At 43.9% G+C, this 22,948-nt stretch overlaps 2 protein-coding genes across 5 annotated transcripts in view; both read right to left on the bottom strand.

Annotated features, from left to right (window-relative positions):
• Window positions 1-22,948, bottom strand: part of PPCS (phosphopantothenoylcysteine synthetase) — a 1,013,452-nt gene that overhangs the window by 45,837 nt on the left and 944,667 nt on the right. The gene's annotated exons all lie outside the window — the stretch shown is intronic.
• RIMKLA (ribosomal modification protein rimK like family member A) overlaps window positions 1-22,948 on the bottom strand; it is a 169,003-nt gene that overhangs the window by 11,269 nt on the left and 134,786 nt on the right. Inside the window, exons 3-5 of the mRNA XM_050799852.1 lie at window positions 12,645-12,875; window positions 7,701-7,787; window positions 1,813-2,016 (exon numbers count right to left, since the gene is read on the bottom strand). Coding sequence (XP_050655809.1) covers window positions 1,813-2,016; window positions 7,701-7,787; window positions 12,645-12,875 — 522 coding nt within the window. The remainder of the gene's footprint in view (window positions 1-1,812; window positions 2,017-7,700; window positions 7,788-12,644; window positions 12,876-22,948) is intronic.

Here is a 22,948-nt window from a genome sequence, read left to right as displayed (position 1 = left end):
GTATTCTCAGGTCCAACAACTAGTGTCTTTACCTTAACAATGTCCCTTCCCACCTATGACACTGTATCTAAAAAAGGCTATAAAACAGTTTTAAAACAGCTCACCAAGTAAAGCAACATGGATAAATTATAAAGCCACATGGTTACTAATGAATGGATTTTGTAAGGTAACTAAAAAAGTCAAAGTGATAATACACAAGGTTCAATACTTTGGCACTAAACATGATGATCATGAAAATGGGCTGGGCATGGTGGCTCACACCTGTAATCCCAGCACCTTGGGAGGCCAAGGCGGGTAGATCTCTTGAGGCCAGCCTGGCCCACATGATGAAACTGTGTCTCTACTAAAAACACAAAAATCAGCCAGGTGTGGTGGTACACACCTATAGTCCCAATTACTCGGGTGGCTGAGGCATGAGAATCGCTTGAACCTGGGAGGCGGAGGTTGCAGTGAGCTGGGATCATGCCACTGCATTCGGGCCTGGGCAATAGAACAAGACTGTCGCAGAAAAAAAAAAAAAAGAAAGAAAAAAGAAAATGAGATAACATGTAAGGTACTTAGTAGTATGTCAACCTGAATCTAGCATTTGACTCCAACACACCACTTTATCACAATTATCTTATAATTATCTCTTCCTTCCTCCTCCTCCTTTTCTAAGAGATAGGGTCTCACTCTGTTGCCCAGACTGTCGTGCTATGGCGCAATGATAGCTCACTGCAGCCTCAAACTCCTGGGCTCAAAGGATCCTCCCACCTCAGCTTTGTGAGTTCAGCTGGGACTACAGGCATGTGCTACTGCACTTGGCTAACTTAAAAAAAAAAATTTTGTAGAGATGGGGTCTCACTTTGTTGTCCAGACTGGCCTCAAACTCCTGGCTTTAAGTGATCCTCCTGCCTTGGCCTTCCAAAATGCTGGGATTACAAGCATAAGCCACCACACCTGGCCCATATGTCTTCTTTATGGGACCACATGCTACCCGAGGGCAAGGGCTCTCTCATCATCTCTACACTCCAGGCATCCATCACAGAGTCTGTTCCTGGAAATGCTCAATGACTATCAATGAAAGAAGCACCAGACAGTGTCTAAGCCTCTTTATTATAAGTCACTGGACTTGGTATACTCACTCATATGGTGATTTAGGAAATAATAACTAGTGATTGTGATTTTTTCCCTATTACCAACATATAAACTCATTCAATAAAGTTGACAATAGCTTTCTGCGATGGGGACAAGAACTTACATCCCTCTTGGAGTATCGCCATTCAGTACAACAGAAAACAAACTTTATTAATGGGTTAATGGGATGGGTTTATGCATTCGACCAAAGCATAAACTGTAGCTTTCTAATAGCATCATACAAAAAAGGAAAACACTTCCATTAAAATATAAAAGGAAAATATGGTATTTCTCCTGTCATCACTTTAGACTCTTATTTTTTTTGCCTGAGCTGTTGCAACAGCTTCAAGCCTCACCTCCCTGCCTCCCATCTTATGCCTTCATTCCATCCTTTACCCAGATGGGAGTTTTTCTCCAATGTCGGTCCTCATGTCAGTCCCTTTTTAAGTCTTAACACCTAGAGGAGAGGGTTCAGTCCTCCGTGTCCTGACACTCCTTGTCTGACCTCTGCCACAGTGCTTATACTCATATGCTCCCCTCCAGGATTGCTTGCTGCCATAGGAAAGGGGTTGTTCCTCATTCTCATCTGTGAGATCCTGGTGTCTAGCAGAGGGTCTGACAAGACAGTAGGGATCGATATACATTTGGTGAATGGGTCCAAATACCCTAATGAAACCCTGTGCTTTTACACCTTACCGAGAGAGCAGTTGCTCTGCATCCGTCCATCAGTGGAGCAGCGAAGCATGGAGCCTATGACCTGGCCCCCTACCACCACCACCCGGATGTCCTTTCCATGGGACTCCTTCACGTACTTCTGGAACAGGTAGGGCACATCGTGGCGGATCAGATGGCAGATGTCAGAGAGGTGATGTTTATCTCTTGCCAGAAAAACAGCTTTTCCTTTAAGAAGAGAAAGAGCAAGAAAGGGGTTTAGAGAAGCTCTGGACTCTGTACTTGCCATCTGGCCTCCTTGTCCATCAAGTCATCAGTTCCCTCTGAACTTGCCTCACTTTGGTCCCTTCTGTTTCTCTGCTAGACTTTTGCTTCTTATCAAATGACCATGGAACCTTACTTTCCCTTAACTTTCCTCAGGTCCTAATACCCTCTCCCTCCACCATCACTCTTTTTGAAATGACATAATGATTATTCCAGAAACACAGAGAAAGAGCCAAAATAGAATCCCAAGGATCTAATCAATTCAGTCCCCAAAACAGTTAATTAGCATCTGCCATCACCCCCAGGATGCTGATGAGGCAGGATCGACATCTAACTCATTTTTTAAAAACTCCTCAGACCTAACACGGGGCTGGATGCACAGGGCGGATGTCAATTAATGTTTGTAGAACATAATTTATTGAACATACTTTAGAGAAATTCCAAGTTCTGGAGAGAGATCCCAAAAAAAAGGTAGTACAGAGTGATATAACATCAAGAGAGGTCTATGCATAATTCTGTGGGAGCTCAAAGTAGGGAACCACTGACAGGCATCCTTCCTTGTAGACATAAAGTTATTATTTGGCTATACCCATTTAATTCTCAAAGGAATGGCCTATGCCTCTGTTGATCTCTGCAGAAAGTATTCCTTCTTGATTCTAAATTATTTTCTGTTCAAATCGCCTACACTTTTGTAATAATTTAGCATCAGCTTTTTTTTTTTTTTTTTTTTTTTTTGAGACAGAGTCTCGCTCTGTCACCCAGGCTAGAGTACAGTGGCACGATCTTGGGTTGCTGCAACCTCCGCCTCCCAGGCTCAAGAAATTCTCCTGCCTCAGCCTCAAGAGTAGCTTGGATTACAGACACACACCACCATGCCTGGTATTTTTGTATTTTTAGTACAGACGGGGTTTCACCATGTTGGCCAGGCTGGTCTCGAACTCTTGGCCTCAAGTAATCTGCCTGCCTCAGCCTCCCAAAGTGCTGGAATTACAGGTGTGAGTCACCATGCCCAGCCAACATTGGCTTTTCCATTGATATATTAGTTAACAGACCTGAGCAGGGGTTCTGATAAATTTGCTCTGCAAATCTGACATGAGCATGCCCAGTCTGAGCATTCTTTTCAGCAAATATGGAACAAAGAGGTGGTTTTCCTAAGCTTTGTGTCACCATCTTACAAGGACTGGAACTCTTTTGAAGTCTTAATAAAAAGACCAGTCCCAGGCCAGGTGCAGTGGCTCATGCCCGTCATCCCAGCACTTTGGGAGGCTGAGATGGGCAGATCACCTCAGGTCAGGAGGTTAACACCAGCCTGACCAACATGGAGAAACCCCATCTCTACTAAAAATACAAAATTAGCTGGGCATGGTGGTGCATGCCTATTATCCCAGCTACTCGGGAGGCTGAGGCAGGAGAATCGCTTGAACCCAGGAGGCAGAGAGGTTGTGGTGAGCCAAGATGGTGCCACTGAACTCCAGACTGGGCAACAAGAGCGAAACTTCATCTCAAAAACAAACAAACAAACCAGTCCCTAGTGGTACATACAACTGAAAAGTAAATTCCAAAACATGTTATAACCAGGATGCAATCATTCCCAAGATGACTGGACCCTAGACACCTGACAGAGCTGAAGGAGTATGGCCACATGATCTGAAGATGGCCACGTGGCAGGTGACAGGAGAGTGTGCAGGTAAGTGGGTGTGTCAGGGAAGTTGGATAGGACCCAGCAAGGGGTCACAAGAGGAAAATGGAGAGGCCCCAGCAAGGGTGGACGATGCAGCGTCAGTGTTCCCTGTCTTCAATCAATGAGTGTGGGGCAAGAAGATACACATCTGATGCCAGGAGATCTGGAGATCTGACTTCCGGCAACAGATGGCTGGGATTCAGGTATCTGCACTGGGTTCTCCAGACATTAGGTAGGATTTTCAGCAGAGATGGGGACTAGACATAGGAACTGGGTTACTTGGTTTCAGGTACAGAAGTTCTAATATGGGGGTCAGTCTACAGTTAATAAAGGAGCTACAGTTTTAAGGCAAGAAGGAAAAAAGGAGAAAAAGGCAGTAAGATTGGTTAATCATGTACTAAGTGCCAAGCACTTTGATTTTTTATTATTTCACTTATACTTCATGCTAGCACTAGGAAGCCATTATAACAAGGATGGTTAATCCCATTTGAGAGAAAACGGGTCCAATCTCAAAACTTACTATAAAGTTACAGTAATCAAGACAGTGTGGCCTGGCATAAAGATAGAACTATATCAATGGAATAAAATTGAGAGCCCAGAAATAAACCTTCACGCACATGGCAAACTGATTTTTGACAAGGGTTCCAACAGCATTTAGTGGGGGAATGAACAGGCTCTTCAACAAATGGTACTGGGAAAAACTGGATATCCACATTCAGAAGAATAAAGTTGAACCTCTACTTCATACCAAACATAAAAATTAACTCAAAATGGATCAAAGACTCAAAGGTAAGGGCTAAAACTATGAAGCTTTTAGAAGGCAACATAAATGTAAATCTGTGTGGCTTTGGATTAGGCAAGCACAAAATGACATCAAAAGCATTTGGAAACAAACAAACAGACAAGTTAGACTTTACCAAAATAAAAAACTTTTGTGCATCAAATATACTATATCAAGAAATGAAAAGACAACCTATGGGAATGGGAAAAACATGTTCAAACATGTTATTATATATCTAATAAGGATTTAGAATCTACATTATATGGCTGGGCGCAGTGGCTCATGCCTGTAATCCCAGCATTTTGGGAAGCCGAGGTGGGTGGATGGCTTGAGTCCAGGAGTTTGAGACCAGCCTGGGCAACATGACAAAATCTCATTTCTATAAAAAATGAAAAATCAGCCAGGCATGGTGGTGCATGCCTATAGTCCCAGCTACTTGGGAGGCTGAGGCAGGAGGATTGTTTGAGCCCAGGATGCAGAGGCTACAGTGAGCCAAGATCACACCATTGCAGTCCAGTGAGAGCCTATCTCAAAAAAAAAAAAAAAAAAAAAAAAGGGAATCTACATTATACAAGAATCCTTTAAACTTGAAAATAAAAAGATTAAAAATCCAGTTAAAAAGTGGGCAAAGGATATGAAAAAACATTCCTTCAAAGAAGATACACAAATGGCCAACAAGCACATGAAAAGATGTTCAACATCGTTAGTCTTTGGGCAAATGCAAGTTGAAACCACAATGAGATACCATTTCACACTCACTAGATAGCTATAATAAACACACATAGATACATAACAAATAACAAGTGATGGTGGGGATATGGAGAAACTGGAGCCCTCAAACACTGCTGGTGGAAATGTAAAATGTGGTACAGCCATACAACGGTCATATTATTAAGTCACAAAAAGAGATAAACTAGTGTTACTTGTGACAACACGGATGAACCTTGAAGGCATCATGCTAAGCGAAAGAAGCCAGACACCAAAGTCCACATACTGTATAAATCCATTCACATAAAATAGCCAAAACAGGTAAATCTATAGTAACAGAAAGTATTATTATTGTTTTTTTTTTTTTTTTTTTTTTTTGAGACAGAGTCTCGCTCTGTCACCCAGGCTGGGGTGCAGTGGCCGAATCTCAGTTCACTGCAAGCTCTGCCTCCTGGGTTTACGCTATTCTCCTGCCTCAGCCTCGAGTAGCTGGGACTACAGGCGCCCACCACCTCGCCCGGCTAGTTTTTTGTATTTTTTAGTAGAGACGGGGTTTCACCGTGTTAGCCAGGATGGTCTCGATCCCCTGACCTCGTGATCCACCCGTCTCGGCCTCCCAAAGTGCTGGGATTACAGGCTTGAGCCACCGTGCCCAGCCCAGAAAGTATTATTAATAGTAGGTCAGTGGTTGCCCGGGACTGAGGGAGAGGCAATCGGGACTAACTCCTACGAGGTATGAGGCTTCTTTCAGGGGTGATGGAAACGTTCTGAAATTAAGTAGTGGTAATAGTTGTAAAACACAGTGAGTTCACTAAAATCCAGTGAATTTTACACTTTGCACTGGTAAATTTTTTATGTGAATTGTATTTCCATTTTTTACATTTATAAAACATTATGTATTACATTTAATTTCTGTTTGCTATCTTACCTTTCTACAATGGACGCTCTTTGAGGGCAGGAACTTTTGTTCTTATCTGTATCCCTGGAATAGTGCCTGGCATTTTGTAGGCACTCAATAAATATTTGAATTTTATGTTACGTGTATTTTACCACAATAAAAATGACTAGTTGAAAGGCTGGTTGAAATTGAGCTCAGTAGCATATCTGGATAGCACTAAGAGCCCCGCTTTGCCACCCAAGCTCCTTTCTCCGCTCCTCAACATGACTCATCTGTGCTTACAGGTTGCGTTGCCTACCCCTGCTTCCGTGTGTTGCTCGCTCACTTCCTCCAATTCAAATTCTACACTTCCACTGAAGTCTCCTTTTCTTCCAGTGAAGACTTCACGGCAGAACTGCACCCTCCCTCCTGTAGGCTCAAACAGACCCCTGGGCATACTTGCCATATCAGAGATCACCCTGCAAGGCAACTGTGTCTACACATTTGAGCTCCTTGAAATCAGTGATTGGGTCTAGTTCTATTTTTTTTTTTTTTTTGGGACATGGTCTCGCTCTGTCACCCAGGATGGAGTACTGTCTAGTTCATTTCTATTGCATAGTCCCTACACCATAGTAGTTGCTCACTACTATCTATTTAGGGTGACCTGCCCTCACTCCAGATGCCCGGAGCGTTTAAGCATGCCACCTGGGTATCCCGATGAGGTACCTGCTCATGTACTGCAGGAGGACTGCTTTCTGTTGCTGATGTCCCTACTGAGTCCCTACGATGCACTGAACACTGCAGTAAGCCTTACAGAGACAGATGCTCAGGATCTGGTCCCCACCACTGAGCAGCTTGCAGTCTAGTAAAGGAAGCAGGCATATAAACCTGTAACTGTTACAAAATACAGCACTCTGCTAGAGGCACATACAAAATGCTATGGAAACAAAAAAGGAAGAGCAATTAATTTTGTCTGGAAGACGGAGGGAGACCAGGGATGTGTGTGGAAAAGAAATGACATCTGGAGCTGGCCTTAAAGGCTGAGCAGAAGTTGTTGACCAAGTGAGCAGAGAAAGATGGCATTCTCAGCGAAGGGAAAAGAGCAGACGTTTAAAGAGGGGGAAATGCATGGTCTACATGATGAATGAGAAGTAGTCTGGAATGGATTATGAAAGGTTCACGTGGCCACAGAAGGCTGCAAGGGAAGGCTGAGGCTGTTCGTGAGGGCCTTCAGTTTCCGGATGAGGAATATGGACTCTGTCTAATAGGCAGCACAGGGTCTTGGGAGGGTTTTTCAGCGAGAGGGTGTCAAGAATAGATCTATGTTTCAGAGAAATTACTTCAAAAAAAGAAAAGAGGCACTGGCAGCGGAGTTAGGGGAACCGATCAGCAATAAGTCAGGAGTTGACCGCAATCATTCGAGGAAGAGGTGAGCATGATCTGACAAAAGCAAGAACAAAGGACAAGGAGGAAGAGACACTGCAAGCTCCTCAAAGGGGAGCTCCATTTTCCTAAGCAGCACTTGAGGAATGTCTTGTCCAGGCAGAGCAGCAGCCCGAGTGGGCTGATTACCCAGGAAGCCCTGGAGAGGTGGCACTGACCCCGGTGGCCTCGTGTGCTCTTCACCACAACTGGGTAGCCCAGGGGCTCGGCTTCATCGATCATTTTTGAAAAGTCTTCATGCCCACCTGCCAAGAAAAGGTGAAAGTCAGTGAAGTAAGGCTGACGGTCAGGCAGTGGCCACCCCAGCCCTGCCCCTCTGTAGGAATTCTTGAGGCCTCATCTCTCTCATTAAGGCCACTCAAACCCATTTGATTCAACAGACACACATTACGTACCTGCAAGGTAAAAGGTGGGAGCAGAGAGGTAAGGAAACCAACATTTAGCAGGTACCTTCTGTGTGGTAAAGGCTTCACAATCCTTGTAACAATCATACAGGTAGATACCTTTCCCTTTACAATGACTATGGTAGGTGGACCCCCAAGATATCTGCTCCCTGGTGTACACACCTTGTATAATCCCCTAAGTGTGAAAGGGACCAGTGAATATGTTGGGATATCATTCCTCTGATTTTGACTTAGTTAACCGAAAGGGAGATGATCCTTGGTGAGCCTGACCTAATCAGATGAGTCCCTTTAAAAAAAATGGTGAAACAGAGAGACTCTTCTGCTGGCCTTGAAGGAGCAAACTGCCATGTTGTGGAGAAGGCCATGCGGCAGAGAGCTGAGGACAGCCTCTAGCGGAGAATGTCGCCACTTGATGGCTAGCAAGGAAGTGGGGGACTCAGTCCCACAACTACAAGAAACTGGATGTCAACAATCAGGCAGCTTGGAAGAAGACCCCAAACTTCAGGTGAGACCACAGCCCCAGCTGACACCATGATTTCAGCCTAAGGAGACCTAAGCAGAGAACCCAGCTATGCTATGACAAGACTTCTGACCTGCAGAAACTATGAGGTAATCAATGGGTATCATTTGAAGCTGCTCAGTTTTTAGAAGTTCATTATGGAGCAATAGAAAATCAACACTCAAAGAAACCAAGCCTGGGGATTTGTCTCACCCAAAATTAAGGTATGACTGTGAAGCCTGAACTGGCTCCACCATACTCCTATAAGCCTTAATTTTAAAAAATATGAATAATGATGTGCATGAAAATATTTCTAAATTGTTTTATGAACCTGGGTTCCTATATATACTGTATCAAACATAATCTTTTCTTGATAACTTAGAGTCAATGTCATGAACATTAATGACTGCACTGTAATGCCCCAAGGGACTACATCTGCCCTCTATTCAATGGCACCAAACTAGTGCACTTTCTAGTTTGGGAACCTGGTTTTTTAGTGGTTTGTCACATTCCTTGCTGTCAGATGTCAACTAAGATTTCTCACTGCTGTCAGTATAGAGCAGAAAGAAGCCTCTTTTCCTGCTTCTCTTTGCTGTGGGCTTGGAAAGGACAAAGCAACTTATGAGATGACTTTTCCAGCACAGGGGAAACTAGGTTTCACACGAATCTGGAGGGCTTTCCCATTCATGAAGTGAGAGAGGGAGGTTCAATGCTTGTTGGAGTTTGTGACACGTATTTGGGCTGCTCAGAGGTCCTTTTCATTCACTTCCTACTTCTCAAAAATGTGCTGCTGGATCGATGTGTTTTGTAGGTACAGTGGGGCACTAGTTTTCTCTCACTGCTGTAACAAATTACAGCTTGGTGGTTCAAACAACACAAATCTATTGTCATACAGTTCCGCATAGTTAGAAGTCCAACACAGGTCTCACTGGGCTAAAAAAAAAAAATGTTAGCCAAGACCAGGTGTGGTGGCTCATGCCTGGAATCTCAGCACTTTGTGGGGGCCAAGGTGGGCGGATTGCCTGAGCTCAGGAGTTCGAGACCAGCCTGGGCAACATAGTGAAACCCCATCTCTACAAAAAATACAAAAATTAGCTGGGTGTGGTGGTCCACGTCTGTGGTCCCAGCTACTCGGGAGGCTAAGGTGAGAGGATCAGTTGAGCCCAGGAGGTTGAGGCCACAGTGAGCCACATCATGCCACTGGTGCTGGGCAACAGAGCAGAACCCTGTCTCAAAAAAAAAAAAAAAAAAGATTAGCCAGTTGCATTCCTTTCTAGAGGAAAATCTATTTCCTTGCATTTTGCAGGTTCTAGAGGATACCCACATGCCTTGGCTCATGGCCCTCTTCCATGTCCAAAGCCAGCAACAGCAGGTACAGTCCTCACACGGCATCACTGCTCTTCCTCCTTGGTCACATCTCCCTCTGACTCTCTCTTCTGCTTTCCTCTTCCACTTTTAAGGACACATACAACATTAGGCTCTCCTGGATAATTTAGAATAATCTCCGTAACTTAAGGTCATCTGCTTAACAACCAACTCCATCTGCTGCCTTAATTCCCTTTTGCCACATAACCTAACATAATCACAGGTTCTAGGGATTAGGACATGGGTATCTCAGGGTGGGGGAGTGGCATTATTCTGCCTACCACAGGCAAAGCAAAATACTCTAGAATACTAACAAGACCTGCCTAGTTTACAAGAGTGCTAATGACTTTAAAAAAAAAAAGAAAATGAGGTCATGAAGGTAATTAGGGGCATCTTCATGAAGAGGATGTTTTGTTAAGAAGGGAACTCCCAGCTTCCTGCCGTCCCACTGATAAGCTTACGTTCTCTCTAGCCATCCTTTCTTCCTTTCTTTACAATGCAGTAAGAGAGGTCCCCCTAATCCATCCCTGCCCCACTGTCCTTTAGACCCCCTTTCTCACCTCCCCAGGGATCTTGCACCCTCTCTGCTATATCTGCAACCTCCCAATTCCTAATTTCGTAAGCATTTTGAACATGCTCAATTCTCTTCCATCATAAGCAAATAGAGTTCCTGTTTTTTGACCCTGCATCACCCCTTAACTGTAACTTTGTATCCCTACCATTGAGCCACGGAAAGAGTTATAGAAACCCACTGTTTCCATTTCCTCACTTCCCATTTATTTCCTCATCCCTCTTTCCAGCACTAAACTGAAGCTGTATTCATTAAACTCCCTGTTGCTGAACCCAACACACACATCAGTGTTGACACGTCACATTATGTTACTTGTCCTTTTGGAATCACACAATACTCTTGATTACACCATCCATCTTGGAATACTTTCCACTGACTTCTATGATCTCTCTTCTTTCTCTTCTCACCTCTCAAGTTGCCCGCTCTCCCTCCCTCCTTCCTTTTAAGACATGGAGTCTCATTCGGTCATCCAGGCTGGAGTGCAATGGCATGATCATAGTTCAAAGCAGCTTTGAACTCCTGGGCTCAAGTGATTAGTTTCTTTTACAGATTCCTCTTCCTGCATCCATTCCCTAAAGCAGGAGTCCCCAACCCCTAATTCCAGACTGTGGCCTGTTAGGAACCCGGCGGCACATCAGGAGGTGAGCAGCAGGTGAGCAAGCATTACCGCCTGAGCTCCACCTCCTGTCAGATCAGCAGCAGCATTACATTCTCAGAGGAGCTCAAACCCTATTATGAACTGCACATGCGGGGGGATCTAGGTTGTGCACCCCTTATGAGAATCTAACTAATGCCTGATGATCTGAGGTGGAACAGTTTCATCCTGAAACCATCCTCCCCCACCTCACCCCCATCTGTGGAAAAATTGTCTTCCATGCAACTGGTCCCTGGTGCCAAAAAGCTTGGGGGCCACTGCCCTAAAGGATTCCCTTTTAAAAAAAATGTTGGTGTTAAAATATACATAAAATACACCATTTTAACCATTTTAGGTGAACAGATCAGCCCTCTTTTCTTCCTACATATTCTCCCTGAGTACTCTCATCCATTCCTGGGACTTCACCTCACCTAATGAAGGTTTCCAGCTCCACTTCCCTAGTCTGCACTTCTTTGAGAAGCTCCAGATTCATTTGTGTGCTGCCTACTAAATATTTGTACTTGTGTGTACTACAGACACCTCAAACAGATCATGTCCCAAACTGAAATCGTCTCTCCCCTATAATCCTTCACCCCCTACCTACAAATCAGCTTCTTTCCTCCCACATTTCTAGTCTTAGCGAATGTTTGCTTTCACCTCTGGTTGCTCAAATCAGAAACCCAGTCACTCTTGATTTCTCTCCAAACTCTCCATATAAATCAATCATCATGTTCTATTATTTCTACAACCTTCACAATTCCTGAATCTGTTCACACATCTTCATTCCCACCGTGAGTTTAGACCATCGTTGCTCACTTGGATTATTTAAAAAACCTACCACTACTTGTCCTGTCTCTACTTTGCCCCTCTCCAATTCCTCCTCCACAGTGTAGCCAAAGTGATCTTCTGAACTATAACTCTTATCAGGCCACCTCCCTGATTAAAGCCCTCCCAGAACTTCCTGTTAGTCTCGGGGTTAACCCTCATCTCCTTCACACGTTGTATGTAGTGCCCTCTTGTCTTCCCAGCCTCATATTTCAGCTGTATCTCGCTTAACATTCTACAAACTGCTCAGATTACCACCAACACATCAGGGGTCATTCCCCTCTGGGTCTTTCTATATTCTGCTCTCTCGTTACATTACCCCCCTCCCACCATCTCCCTTCGCTTAGCTAGATAACTTCAGCTTAGCTTATGTTAGCTCTTTTAGTAAGCCTTCCTCAATGTCTAAATGCCATTGGGAGCTCTCCTATGTACTCCTGCACCGCTCTGCATCTGATTCTTATCACGGCACGTTTTACATTGCTCAGAAATTGCCTGTTTACTTGTCCTCTGCCTCTGATGAACTGGGAATGCCTTGAGGGCAGGAGCCTCTTGCTTACTGCTGTAGCCCAGTGCCTAGCATGCTGCCTGGCACACCGTGTGTACCAGATACGTATTTAATGAATGACTTACAGAGGAGAAGACGCCAAGGCATTTTCAGATAGAAAGGCCGGGATAAAGATTTCAGATAGGCCAAGATGTTGAATCAACAGACTCACATTCAAAACCAACAAAGATATTAGAAGGTTTCTAGGGAAAGAAAACAGAGATGCACGTGATTTGGGAAGCTATTTCAAGCTGACTCACCATAGGAGAAGGTGTCTGGCATGGGGACCCCATGTCCAGCCAGTTCTTGGAACGTCCAGAATTTGTTGATGCAATTTAAGATGCTCTGTGGGCGATTGACCAACCGGCAGCCCAGCTTCTCCAGGTGTCGCAGGACAGTGATGTCACTGTCTGACTGCACTGAGGGTGTGGGTACCCGCACAAGCACTACATCCGGGAAGGTGGTGAGGGCCTTCTGGTTTAACTGGAGGCCTGCAATTCAAGGACAACAGTGAGTGCTGTGCCTGCTGTCATTTAGTCCACCAGAAGAAATGGTTCCAACAGACTCTTCAAGACTGAACGTAGCAGGAACAGAGCCTCAAAAAATGGCCCTCTGGACATCCTGGTGTACAAAGAAACTCTACAGGCAACCCTATATGCCAAACAAATGGGCAGAGCATGATCATGAGGAAACACAAAGGAATGAGCAGAAACAAAGCATATCAAGAATAATCTAGGTTAAAAGAATCCACAGGAGATAATACAGTCACCTTCCTTCCCATAGGACAAGTATGACTCAAAGTGTGGTGGCTTGGGAGGCTGAAGGCTTAATGAAAAGGAAATAGTTTAACCCACTTCAGGAATCCCTACCACTCTTTTATATCTGACTGGAATATTATATAGCCTTTTTTTTTTTTTTTTTTTTTTTGAGACAGGGTCTTACTCTGTCACCCAGGCTGGAGTACAGTGGCGTGATCTTGGCTCACTGCGACCTCTGCCTCCCAAGCTCAAGTAATCCTCCCACTTCCAACCCCCCAGTAGCTGGAACTACAGGCATGTACCACCATGCCCGGCTAATTTTTGTGTTTTTTGTAGAGATGGGGTTTCGCCATGTTGCCAAGGCTGATCTCACGCTCCTGAGCTCAAGCAGTCCACTCGCCTCGGCCTTCCTAAGTGTTGGGATTACAGGCATGAGCCACTGAGCCCAGCTATGCAACCATTTAAATGATTTTATCAACATAATGCATAAATATCAATGTTAAGTGAAAAAACAGGATACAAAATTATAAATAATGCATTATGATCTCAACTATATAAACAGATACAAGTTGAGAACAGCTAGAGGAAATACACCAACATTTTAATGGTAGGTAATGGAATTACAGGTAATTTCTTCTTTATATTTTATACTTATCTGTATTTTCCAAAATTTCTCCAAGTACTTATTACCTTTGTAACAAAAAAACTTTCTGAAAAATCCATCTACTAAAAATCAGTTCAATTCAATATCAAAGAAAACTAGAATGCATCCAAAGACAACCGATCCACTTCGCAGACGTGATGCTATATTCCACTGGGTTAAATAGGAATATTAACTTGAAGTGAAGATTCAGAAGAACATGAGCAGTCTTCAAGTTTCTGAAGGGCTTCAGTGCAGAAGAATTATTTGGCTTGTCTTCTATAACTCCAGGAGATAGAGATATCCATAAGAGCATTATTTTGTCTGTTCACTGATGCATCCTCAGCACCTAGAATAGTGCCTGCTGCATGGTAGGCACTCAATGTTTGTTGAATTGAATAGAAGTTACAGGGAGATGGATTTGGGCTCAACAAAATGGATCCTTTTCCACTCCCTTAGGATGTAAGGGCCAAGGCTCATCACTCAAAGATGGTATAAGACAGCATGTAAGGGTAAGACGGGTTCACAGCAACTCGCTTGGTCCCTCCCAGTCCTGACATCCTATGGCTTGTATTACTCTAAGTCATAACCTAGGTCTCTATGGTGCACCCAGAATCTGGTGATGGAATGATACAGACAGGATATGGAATGAGGAGGGCAATGAGAAGCTAGTTCAAGGAATTATACTTGGTCTGCTCTAATTAACCTTGAAGGAATCTCTAAAATGCTCTAAAGAATATATGATATTATTTTATTTTATTTTTTAGAGACAGGATCTTGCTGTCACCCAGGATGGAGTACAGTGGTGTGATCACAGCTCACCACACCACCTAACTCCTAGGGTCAAGCGATCCTCCCACCTCAGCCTTCCAAGTAGTTGGGACTACAAGTGTGCACCAGCATGCCTGGCCAATTTTTTAAAAAATTTTGGGGAGATGCAGTCTTGTTATGTTGCCTAGGCTGGCTGGTCTCAAACTCCTGGTCTCAAGTGATCCTCCTGCCTTGGCCTCCCAAAGTACTGCGATTACAGGCATAAGCCACTGTGCCCAGGCAAAAAAAACCTTTAAAACACAATTTACAGAGACACTTTATAGGCTTTAACCCAAAGCACCTTCTATTTCGGAAGTGATATTATACTGCATAACCACATAATTCTAGGGGGAAAAGGGTGCTAATGAAGTTACAATTTCTCCACCAGGTGATGAATAATATCAATACAAAAACTCTAAGCACAAAGATGAAAAACAAAACACCCACAAAACTATTCTATGGCTCTGAATTGCACCCTTTCCCCCATTCTAGGAGATATTTCACTGATTAAAAAGGGGAGGCGTAGGTACAATCATTACGATAAACTGTTTTTTGTACTTCCACTGATCGTGTGAATCCAAGGAACTGGAACCTAATTCTCAGGGATGATTTATAAAGAGCATCCAAGTTATCTTCACTTTGCTGTCAGAAAACTGTATCACTTTTAGATGCCTTTACTGTTCTTTGAAAAATTTCATTGCCACTTACAGCCCTTGGGGGAAATAATATGAAAGGTAAAAGTAAACCATGTGTAGCAGCCTCAAAAGTGGTTGGAGAAAAAAGAAAAATACTCAAGTGGCTTAAGATAGTAAATACAGAACACCCAGGACAACATTACACAGTCAGATAATATATGTGAAAATGCTTTGACAACTATAAAATGCTATACATATGTGAGGCACTGGCATTGTTACTACACAGACATTCTACTAAGCAAAGTAGGGACAATTTATGGAGATTTTTACCACCTCACAGGAAAAACAGCTTTACAACAGAAACATGACCTAGAGAAACAAGCAGCAGCAAAAACGTCTGGCTTTCAAATCCCAACATGAGACCACAGACAAACAAACTTCTAAATGGGAAGAAAAGAATTCAATCATTTCTGGAAATACCAACCACAAGTGGACAGAGACAACTCAGCCTCAACGAGCAGATTCACATAGACCTAGGAAGTCTTACCAGGACTTCATCTCTCTTCTCCAAAGGTAAATCTTTGGGCCTGGCTCATTCCAACTGAAGCCTTTAATAAATGAAGAATGGAATGGGTTAAAGTATAGCCCAAAAGGCTCTACTAAGCAGTTAGACAGGTCTTATGCATGCTGGCTGTCCAGCCCTGTGCGGAGAGGGACATGACAGGTTTAGGGACGCAATTGCAAAACTAATCACAATCTTTGCCCATTGACACAGCTCTGACTTTTTTTTTTTTGAGACGGAGTTTCACTGTTGTCGCCTAGGCTGGAGTGCAATGGCACGTTCTCGGCTCACCGCAACCTCCACTTCTCAGGTTCAAGCGATTCTCCCACCTCAGACTCCCAAGTAGCTGGGATTACAGGCGCCTGTCACCACACCCGGCTAAATTTTTTTTGTATTTTTAGTAGAGACAGGGTTTCATCATGTTGGCCAGGCTGGTCTCCTGACCTTGTGATCCGCCGCCTCGGCCTCCCAAAGTGCTGGGATTACAGGCGTGAGCCACCATGCCCGGCCCTAGCTCTGACATTCTTGCCATGGGCAACTTCACATGCCCCCTGCTCTTTGCCATTGTCACTGCCATCATATTTCTAGTAGTAGGAGACAAGCAGCAGCTGGTCATAGTGGCTTCAGTGGGAGCAACAGTTCTACACAGCCATGGCCAAGGACAATTTGGATTTAAGGCTGGCCCTTGGCAAAACTGTCTGTAAATTTTGAGACCTTTTAACCATGTAAGCGATTTCCCTCTCACCATTAACATCTCCGCTCAGGAAAGGACCTAATGAACCTAATGCAGGATGGAGCTTAATCTATCACCTTTCCCAGGATCCTTAACATTTCCGCTGCAATCTATGGACCTCAAGTCAAGGGAATGAAGAGCTGATGCAGGATACCAGGAAGGACAGGGCTCTGCTTGGTTGCTGGTCAACAGAAGGAAAGCCCTCAACACTCAGAGGCTCATGCCCTCCAAGCAGAGGCTTCATGTGATTGAATACCCTAGTGCTCTTAGGTATCACCTTAACTTGGGGAGAGGGAGAGGCAGCTGAGTTGTTTCTGGAATATTCTGGGGTCTCCCAGACTCATGGGTTGGGCTTGAGATTTATTATGTTTAGCCTCAAACCACTAAAAAAAAAAACTAAAACGACCACTCTATCCCCAAACAGGTCAATAAAATATTAGTGGAAAAAAGATCAGACCTCAAACAAGTTAGGACAGTGACCAATTGCCAACCCAGTTAAAATCAACTTTTTGAAACCAAAATATTTTCTCTATATTCTAAAAAAGAATAATCTACTTTTGTGGGTAATTGTCTTCTGATTTCCTTTTGAATTCTCTATTTATATTTGGAAATATTTTAATGTATTAAAAACAAGATAGAAAACCAGGATAACTTTTCCCAAAGAACAGAGTCTGTTTTTTCTAACCCATATATTGGGTTCAATTAAATTCTACATGACCAGGCTGGACACAGTGGCTCTCGCCTGTAATCCCAGTACTTTGGGAGGCCAAGGCAGGTGGATCACCTGAGGTCAGGTGTTTAAGACCAGCCTGGCCAACACGGTGAAACTCTGTCTCTACTAAAAATACAAAAATTAGCTGGGCGTGGTGGTATGCATGCCTGTAATCCCAACTACTTGGGAGGCTGAGGCAGGAGAACCACTTGAACCTGGGAGGCAGAAGCTGCAGTGAGCTGAGATCACATCATTGCACTCCAGTCTGGGCAACAAGAGCGAAACTCCGTCTCAAAAACACAAAAAATTTTTCTTAACTAGACTTATGTATTTGTATGTGCAATAGCAAAGAAATGCACTTTATGATAAAGAGAAATAACTTCAGCCATGAACAAATCTTTATTGGAAAGCAGAGTTCTAAAACTTAACCATTCTCAATGATCACACCAATAGAGGGAAGCAGAGGCATGGATAATAAAAGGTGCTGTAGTTCAGATTAGAATTCAGACAAGATTTTTACTGAGCATCTATTGTTTTAGGTTATTTGCTAAGAACTTTCACATATTACCTCATTCAAATTAAAAGTGCCTTATAATACAGATCCTTGGAATAGATTTGACTATAAATGTCTTTGCATTTACACAAAGCCGATACATAAGTCATCACCCTCCAACCTGTGCATGCATGTCACTCACATATGTGTGCACACGTGTGCATCCTTGGATTCACTAAAGAAAGCTTCAATACTAAATGGATGTCTGGTACGCCAGAAAAAACCTTCATGTACAAAACAAGCAGAAAAATTAAGAAAACAGCAGGAAACTAAAGCATGATAGCAAACAAGGACCCCACTTATGGTAGCTTTTAGAACCATTATATTTGAGCAGGATCATGTAACAGTGGCTGGCAGTGAAACTCTGGAAGTTACCAGAAAGGAATCAACTATATAAATAACATGAGTAGGCCAAGCACAGTGGCTCACGCCTGTAATCCCAGCACTTTGGAAGGCAGAGGCAGGCAGATCACCTGAGGTCAGAAAATCGAGACCAGCCTGGCCAACGTGGTGAAACCCTGTCTTTACTTAAAATACAAAAATTAGCTGGGGGTGGTGGCAGGTGCCTGTAATCCCAGCTACTCGGGAGGCAGAAGAATTGCTTGAACCCAGGAGGCAGAGGTTGTAGTGAGCCAAGTTCGCACCACTGCACTCCAGCCTGGGGGACAAGAGTGAGACTTTGTCTCAATAAATAAATAAATAAATAAATGAATAAGACAATCTACTTAGCATTTCAGATTATCTTGTGTTATGAGGAAGATGTGTTATCCAAACATGACTTGGTGCACCTCCATCAGTTTCCACCTTTCCCCTTATTTCTTCCTACCCCACCCACAGCATTTTGTTGTAAAACAGTTATTTTTATTCTTAACAAGTAGATGCCACACTCCTCCTCCTTCCCTTTTAAAGTTCTTTGTGACAATGCCCAAAGAAATCTCACCTCCACCTCACTAAAATGCACAGACATTTATGTGGCCATTTTCTCTTTCCACTAACTGTGATTTTGAAGTGATTTAATTCAATTCAACATTTACTGAACTGGTTGGTATGACTCAAACACACTATTAAGCAGGAATACAAAGTTGAATTAGACAGTCTCTGCCTACCAGGAGATTATAGTCTCCTGACAGAGAAACATAGAGACATAACTTACTCATTTTTTTCACTCATGAAACACATTTATTGTTTCACATATTCATTCAGTGCATATTTATTTAGCACCTACTTTGGGTCAAGCCCAGTGTTAGTTTGGTTTCCTGAGAAGCTCAATCAGACAAGGATTTAAGTGCAAGTAGTCTATTTGGATAGTAATTTCAGGAAACGTTGAGAGGGGCATAGAGAAGGGAATGAGGCAAACAAAACATACTTTATCAAGTGAGTTACCACCTCTCAGCAACCAGAGCTGAATCCTGCTGAGGAACTCTAGGAAATGGCTTAGTACATGCACTTCAGCTATTCCACCTGAGAGGCCAGGGAGTCAATGATTTCAAGTTTTTATTTTGAGACAGGGTCTTGCTCTGTCACCCAGGCTGGAGTGCAATGGCATGATCTCGGCTCACTGCAACCCCTGCCTCCCGGGCTCAAGTGATTCTCCTGCCTCAGCTTCCTGAGTAGCTGGGACTATAGGCACAAGCCACCATACCTGGCTAATTTTTGTATTTTTTGTAGAGACGGGTTTTCACCATATTGCCCAGGCTGGCGTTGAACTTCTGAGCTCAGGTGATCTGTCTGCCTCCACCTCCCAAATTGCTGGGATTTCATAAACTCATAATGTCTACCTCTCAGGGTAGGAGCCACGAGGCCCAGCCAATTTCAAGTGTTTACACATCAACTCAGTTTTCGGTTAAGGCTGCTCCAGGGGCATGGTGTTAATTTCCCGACCCTTCTGGCTTGCAATACATGTGTGGGCAACACGGGATCCTGTACCAGACAAAGCCCTCTGACAGGTGCAGGTGCTGGTAGTCAGAAGCCGGGCCCTGGTGCAATCAAATGGTGAAAGCCAAAGGGACTGACAGGGAAGGAACAAGCACTGTCTTCTTAAGGGCTGGGCATGGGAGTTGAGAGGTGTGAGTAAAACAAACAACATCCCTGGAATTTAAGACAGACAACACACAGTTGTTATTAATGCTATCAATGTTCTGTGTAGAGCACCTGGGTCTTGTGGAGCAGCGGGAGAGAGAGGAGACTGACTATAACACAATGCGCTAAGTGCTCCAACAGACCTACATCAGGGTCCAGGGAGAGCAAAGGAGGAAGGAGCAGTTAGGATGATTATCTCTGCCTGGGGAGAGAGAAAAATCAAGGAAAGTTTCAGAAAGAAAATGTTGACTCCTCGTGCCTCTAAGCTCTGAAGAAATGTTAAAAACTAATAAATTCATAATCTCTACCTCTCAAACAAATCAACAGTAAGACACTGCATCTTATAGGCACTGAGTTCAAGAATGTCTCAGGGCTAAAGTAACTCCTTGGAAAGGCCCTTCAAGAAGTCGAAACAACATGAGATGAAAGGTAATTTGGCAAAGTGGATACAGTATTGGCCTTCAAGTCAGAGACCTGATTTATTTAGCTGCCATCATTTAGCTTGGCAAGACACAAAAATCTCTTTGGTTCTGTCTCCTCTTCTATAAAACGGAAGGGCCCTAGAACCTGGCAAAGCTTCCTCCCTCATCTCCCTCGCCACCTCACAACATGATCTTTCTTCAGCTATGAAGACAAAGCTCAGCAAGTTCTTCTCCTCTGTTCATATCAGTCATCCAAGTCTCAGTCTCTGATGCCACATCATTTCCCTGGACTCTAGACCCCACATGGCTCTGACACCGCCTTTTCTTTTTTATTATTATTATACTTTAAGTTCTAGGGTACATGTGCACAACATGCAGGTTTTTTACATATGTATACATATGCCATGTTGGTGTGCTGCACCCATCAACTCATCAGCACCCATCAACTCGTCATTTACATCAGGTATAACTCCCAATGCCATCTCTCCCCTCTCCCCACAATAGGCCCCGGTGTGTGATGTTCCCCTTCCCGTGTCCAAGTGATCTCACTGATCAATTCCCATCTATGAGTGAGAACATGCAGTGTTTGGTTTTCTGTTCTTGCGATAGTTTGCTGAGAATGATGGTTTCCAGCTGCATCCATGTCCCTACAAAGGACACGAACTCATCCTTTTTTATGGCTGCATAGTATTCCACGGTGTATATGTGCCACATTTTCTTAATCCAGTCTGTCACTGAGGGACATTTGGGTTGATTCCAAGTCTTTGCTATCGACACCGCCTTTTCTCATTCCACCCTCCACCTCTTCCCATCTCCATTCTACCCTCTGAAACTCAATGGGCAGAAAATTCCCTTATCCTCAACCTTTTCCATGTGCCTTCCCTTCACCTTCCTTCTTTTTCTGAGTCCAGCTTGCACCCTGTCTCTCACCAATGGCACTGCTTCCCCAACAGCCCTCTAAGTTGTGGCTGTTTTCTCCCCTCTTGCCACAGATTACTGGGCCGAGATATCCTCCTTGCTCCTGACTGCAATTACCACACCATTCTGCCTTCTCTCCTCCCTAAAATATCCAGCCTGAATCTCATCAGGCCACACAACACATCACCCCTTCTTGTGCAAGTCGTCTACAGAGCCCAGGTCACTCCCTCTCTTCTTGAAACTTTAGCTCCTTACTCCCACACTGTCAGAAATATTGGTGATTTCCATGTCCCTATGAAGAATCCTTTCAATGCCAAGGACTCTCAATGTCTTGACCTCCTTTTCTCCAAAGATCTTCTCCACCATCCCACCTCAGCTACCACTCCTGGTTACATTCTAGACTTTGTGCAAGAATCTTTATTCTAATCTCCAACCACTCCTCCTATCTTTCCAGCTTGCTTCCTCTAGTACTATACATTGACCCAGCTATGCATTGACCCCACAAGAAGCTACCATCCACAGGCACCACCATCTTTTCACTGTCCCTCCCTTCATATCTTCAACTTCCCTTCTTACCCTATTCAAACTCCATAGGCAAGCACCATGATCACTTCCTGCATATACCCTCAAATCCTTGCACCCACTTACTGTTTAGGTAAACCACTACTCTGGTCAGACCGATCCAACCCTCTACTTTGTGTTCCTCCTTTGTAATGAAACATACCTAGAGAAAATACACAAACCTGCTCACTTGTCTCAAGGGCACCCTTAATGTCTGGCAATCATTTTACTTCCCTAGTCCCTTCACTCAACCTCAACACTATTTCACACTTTCTCTTCTTATCTTACACTTTTATTACTTTGTCCCATCTTCTCATTCTTCCTATCTCAATGTGAAAAATTGAAGCAATCAGAAAAGACCTTCTCTATAAGTTCCCACTATCACATCTATCCACCCACCTGCACCCGTGACATACAGATTACCTTCTCTGTTCTTATAATGGCTGAACTGTCCTCACTCCTAGCTTAGACCAACCCCTCCAAATACGCGGTAGATCCCAGCCCTTCTCAGCCGCTTAAAGCACTGCTCCTGCCATTTGCCTGTCTCTCCTACATCACCAATTTCTCCCACTGTATTAGATCATTCATGACAGCACACAAACGTACCGTTATGTATCCCTTCTTTATGAAAAGTCTCTCAGCTGGGCACGGTGGCTCATGCCTGTAATCCCAGCACTTTAGGAGACTGAGGCAGGCAAATCAATTGAGTTCAGGAGTTCGAGACCAGCCTGGCTAGCATGGTAAAACCCCATCTCTACTAGAAACACAGAAATTAGCCGAGTGTGGTGGTGGGCACCTGTAGTCCCAGCTACTCAGGAGGCTGAGGCAGGAGAATCACTTGAACCCAGGAGGCAGAGGTTGCAGTGAGCCGAGATCGCATCACTGCACTCCAGCCTGGATGACTGAGTGAGACTCCATCTCAAAAAAAAAAAAAAAAAAAAAAAAAGGAAAACAAAATCCTCTCAATCCTGTCTCACTTTGGGCTCCCATCCTGTTTTTCACCTTCCCTTTACAACAAAACTCCTAGGCTGTTTAGATTCACTCTTTCCTACCACTTACCTGAAACTGCTCTTCCTGGGGCTGCCAAGGCTACATGCACATGCTAAATCAATTCTCATTCCTCATCCGACTTCATCTACCAGCAACTCTTTTTTTTTTGAGATGGAGTCTCGCTACGTCAC

Source organism: Macaca thibetana, chromosome 1 (assembly GCF_024542745.1).
Source record: "Macaca thibetana thibetana isolate TM-01 chromosome 1, ASM2454274v1, whole genome shotgun sequence".
In the NCBI taxonomy this organism is placed as follows: domain Eukaryota; kingdom Metazoa; phylum Chordata; class Mammalia; order Primates; family Cercopithecidae; genus Macaca; species Macaca thibetana.
This window is presented reverse-complemented; position numbering and strand designations above follow the sequence as displayed.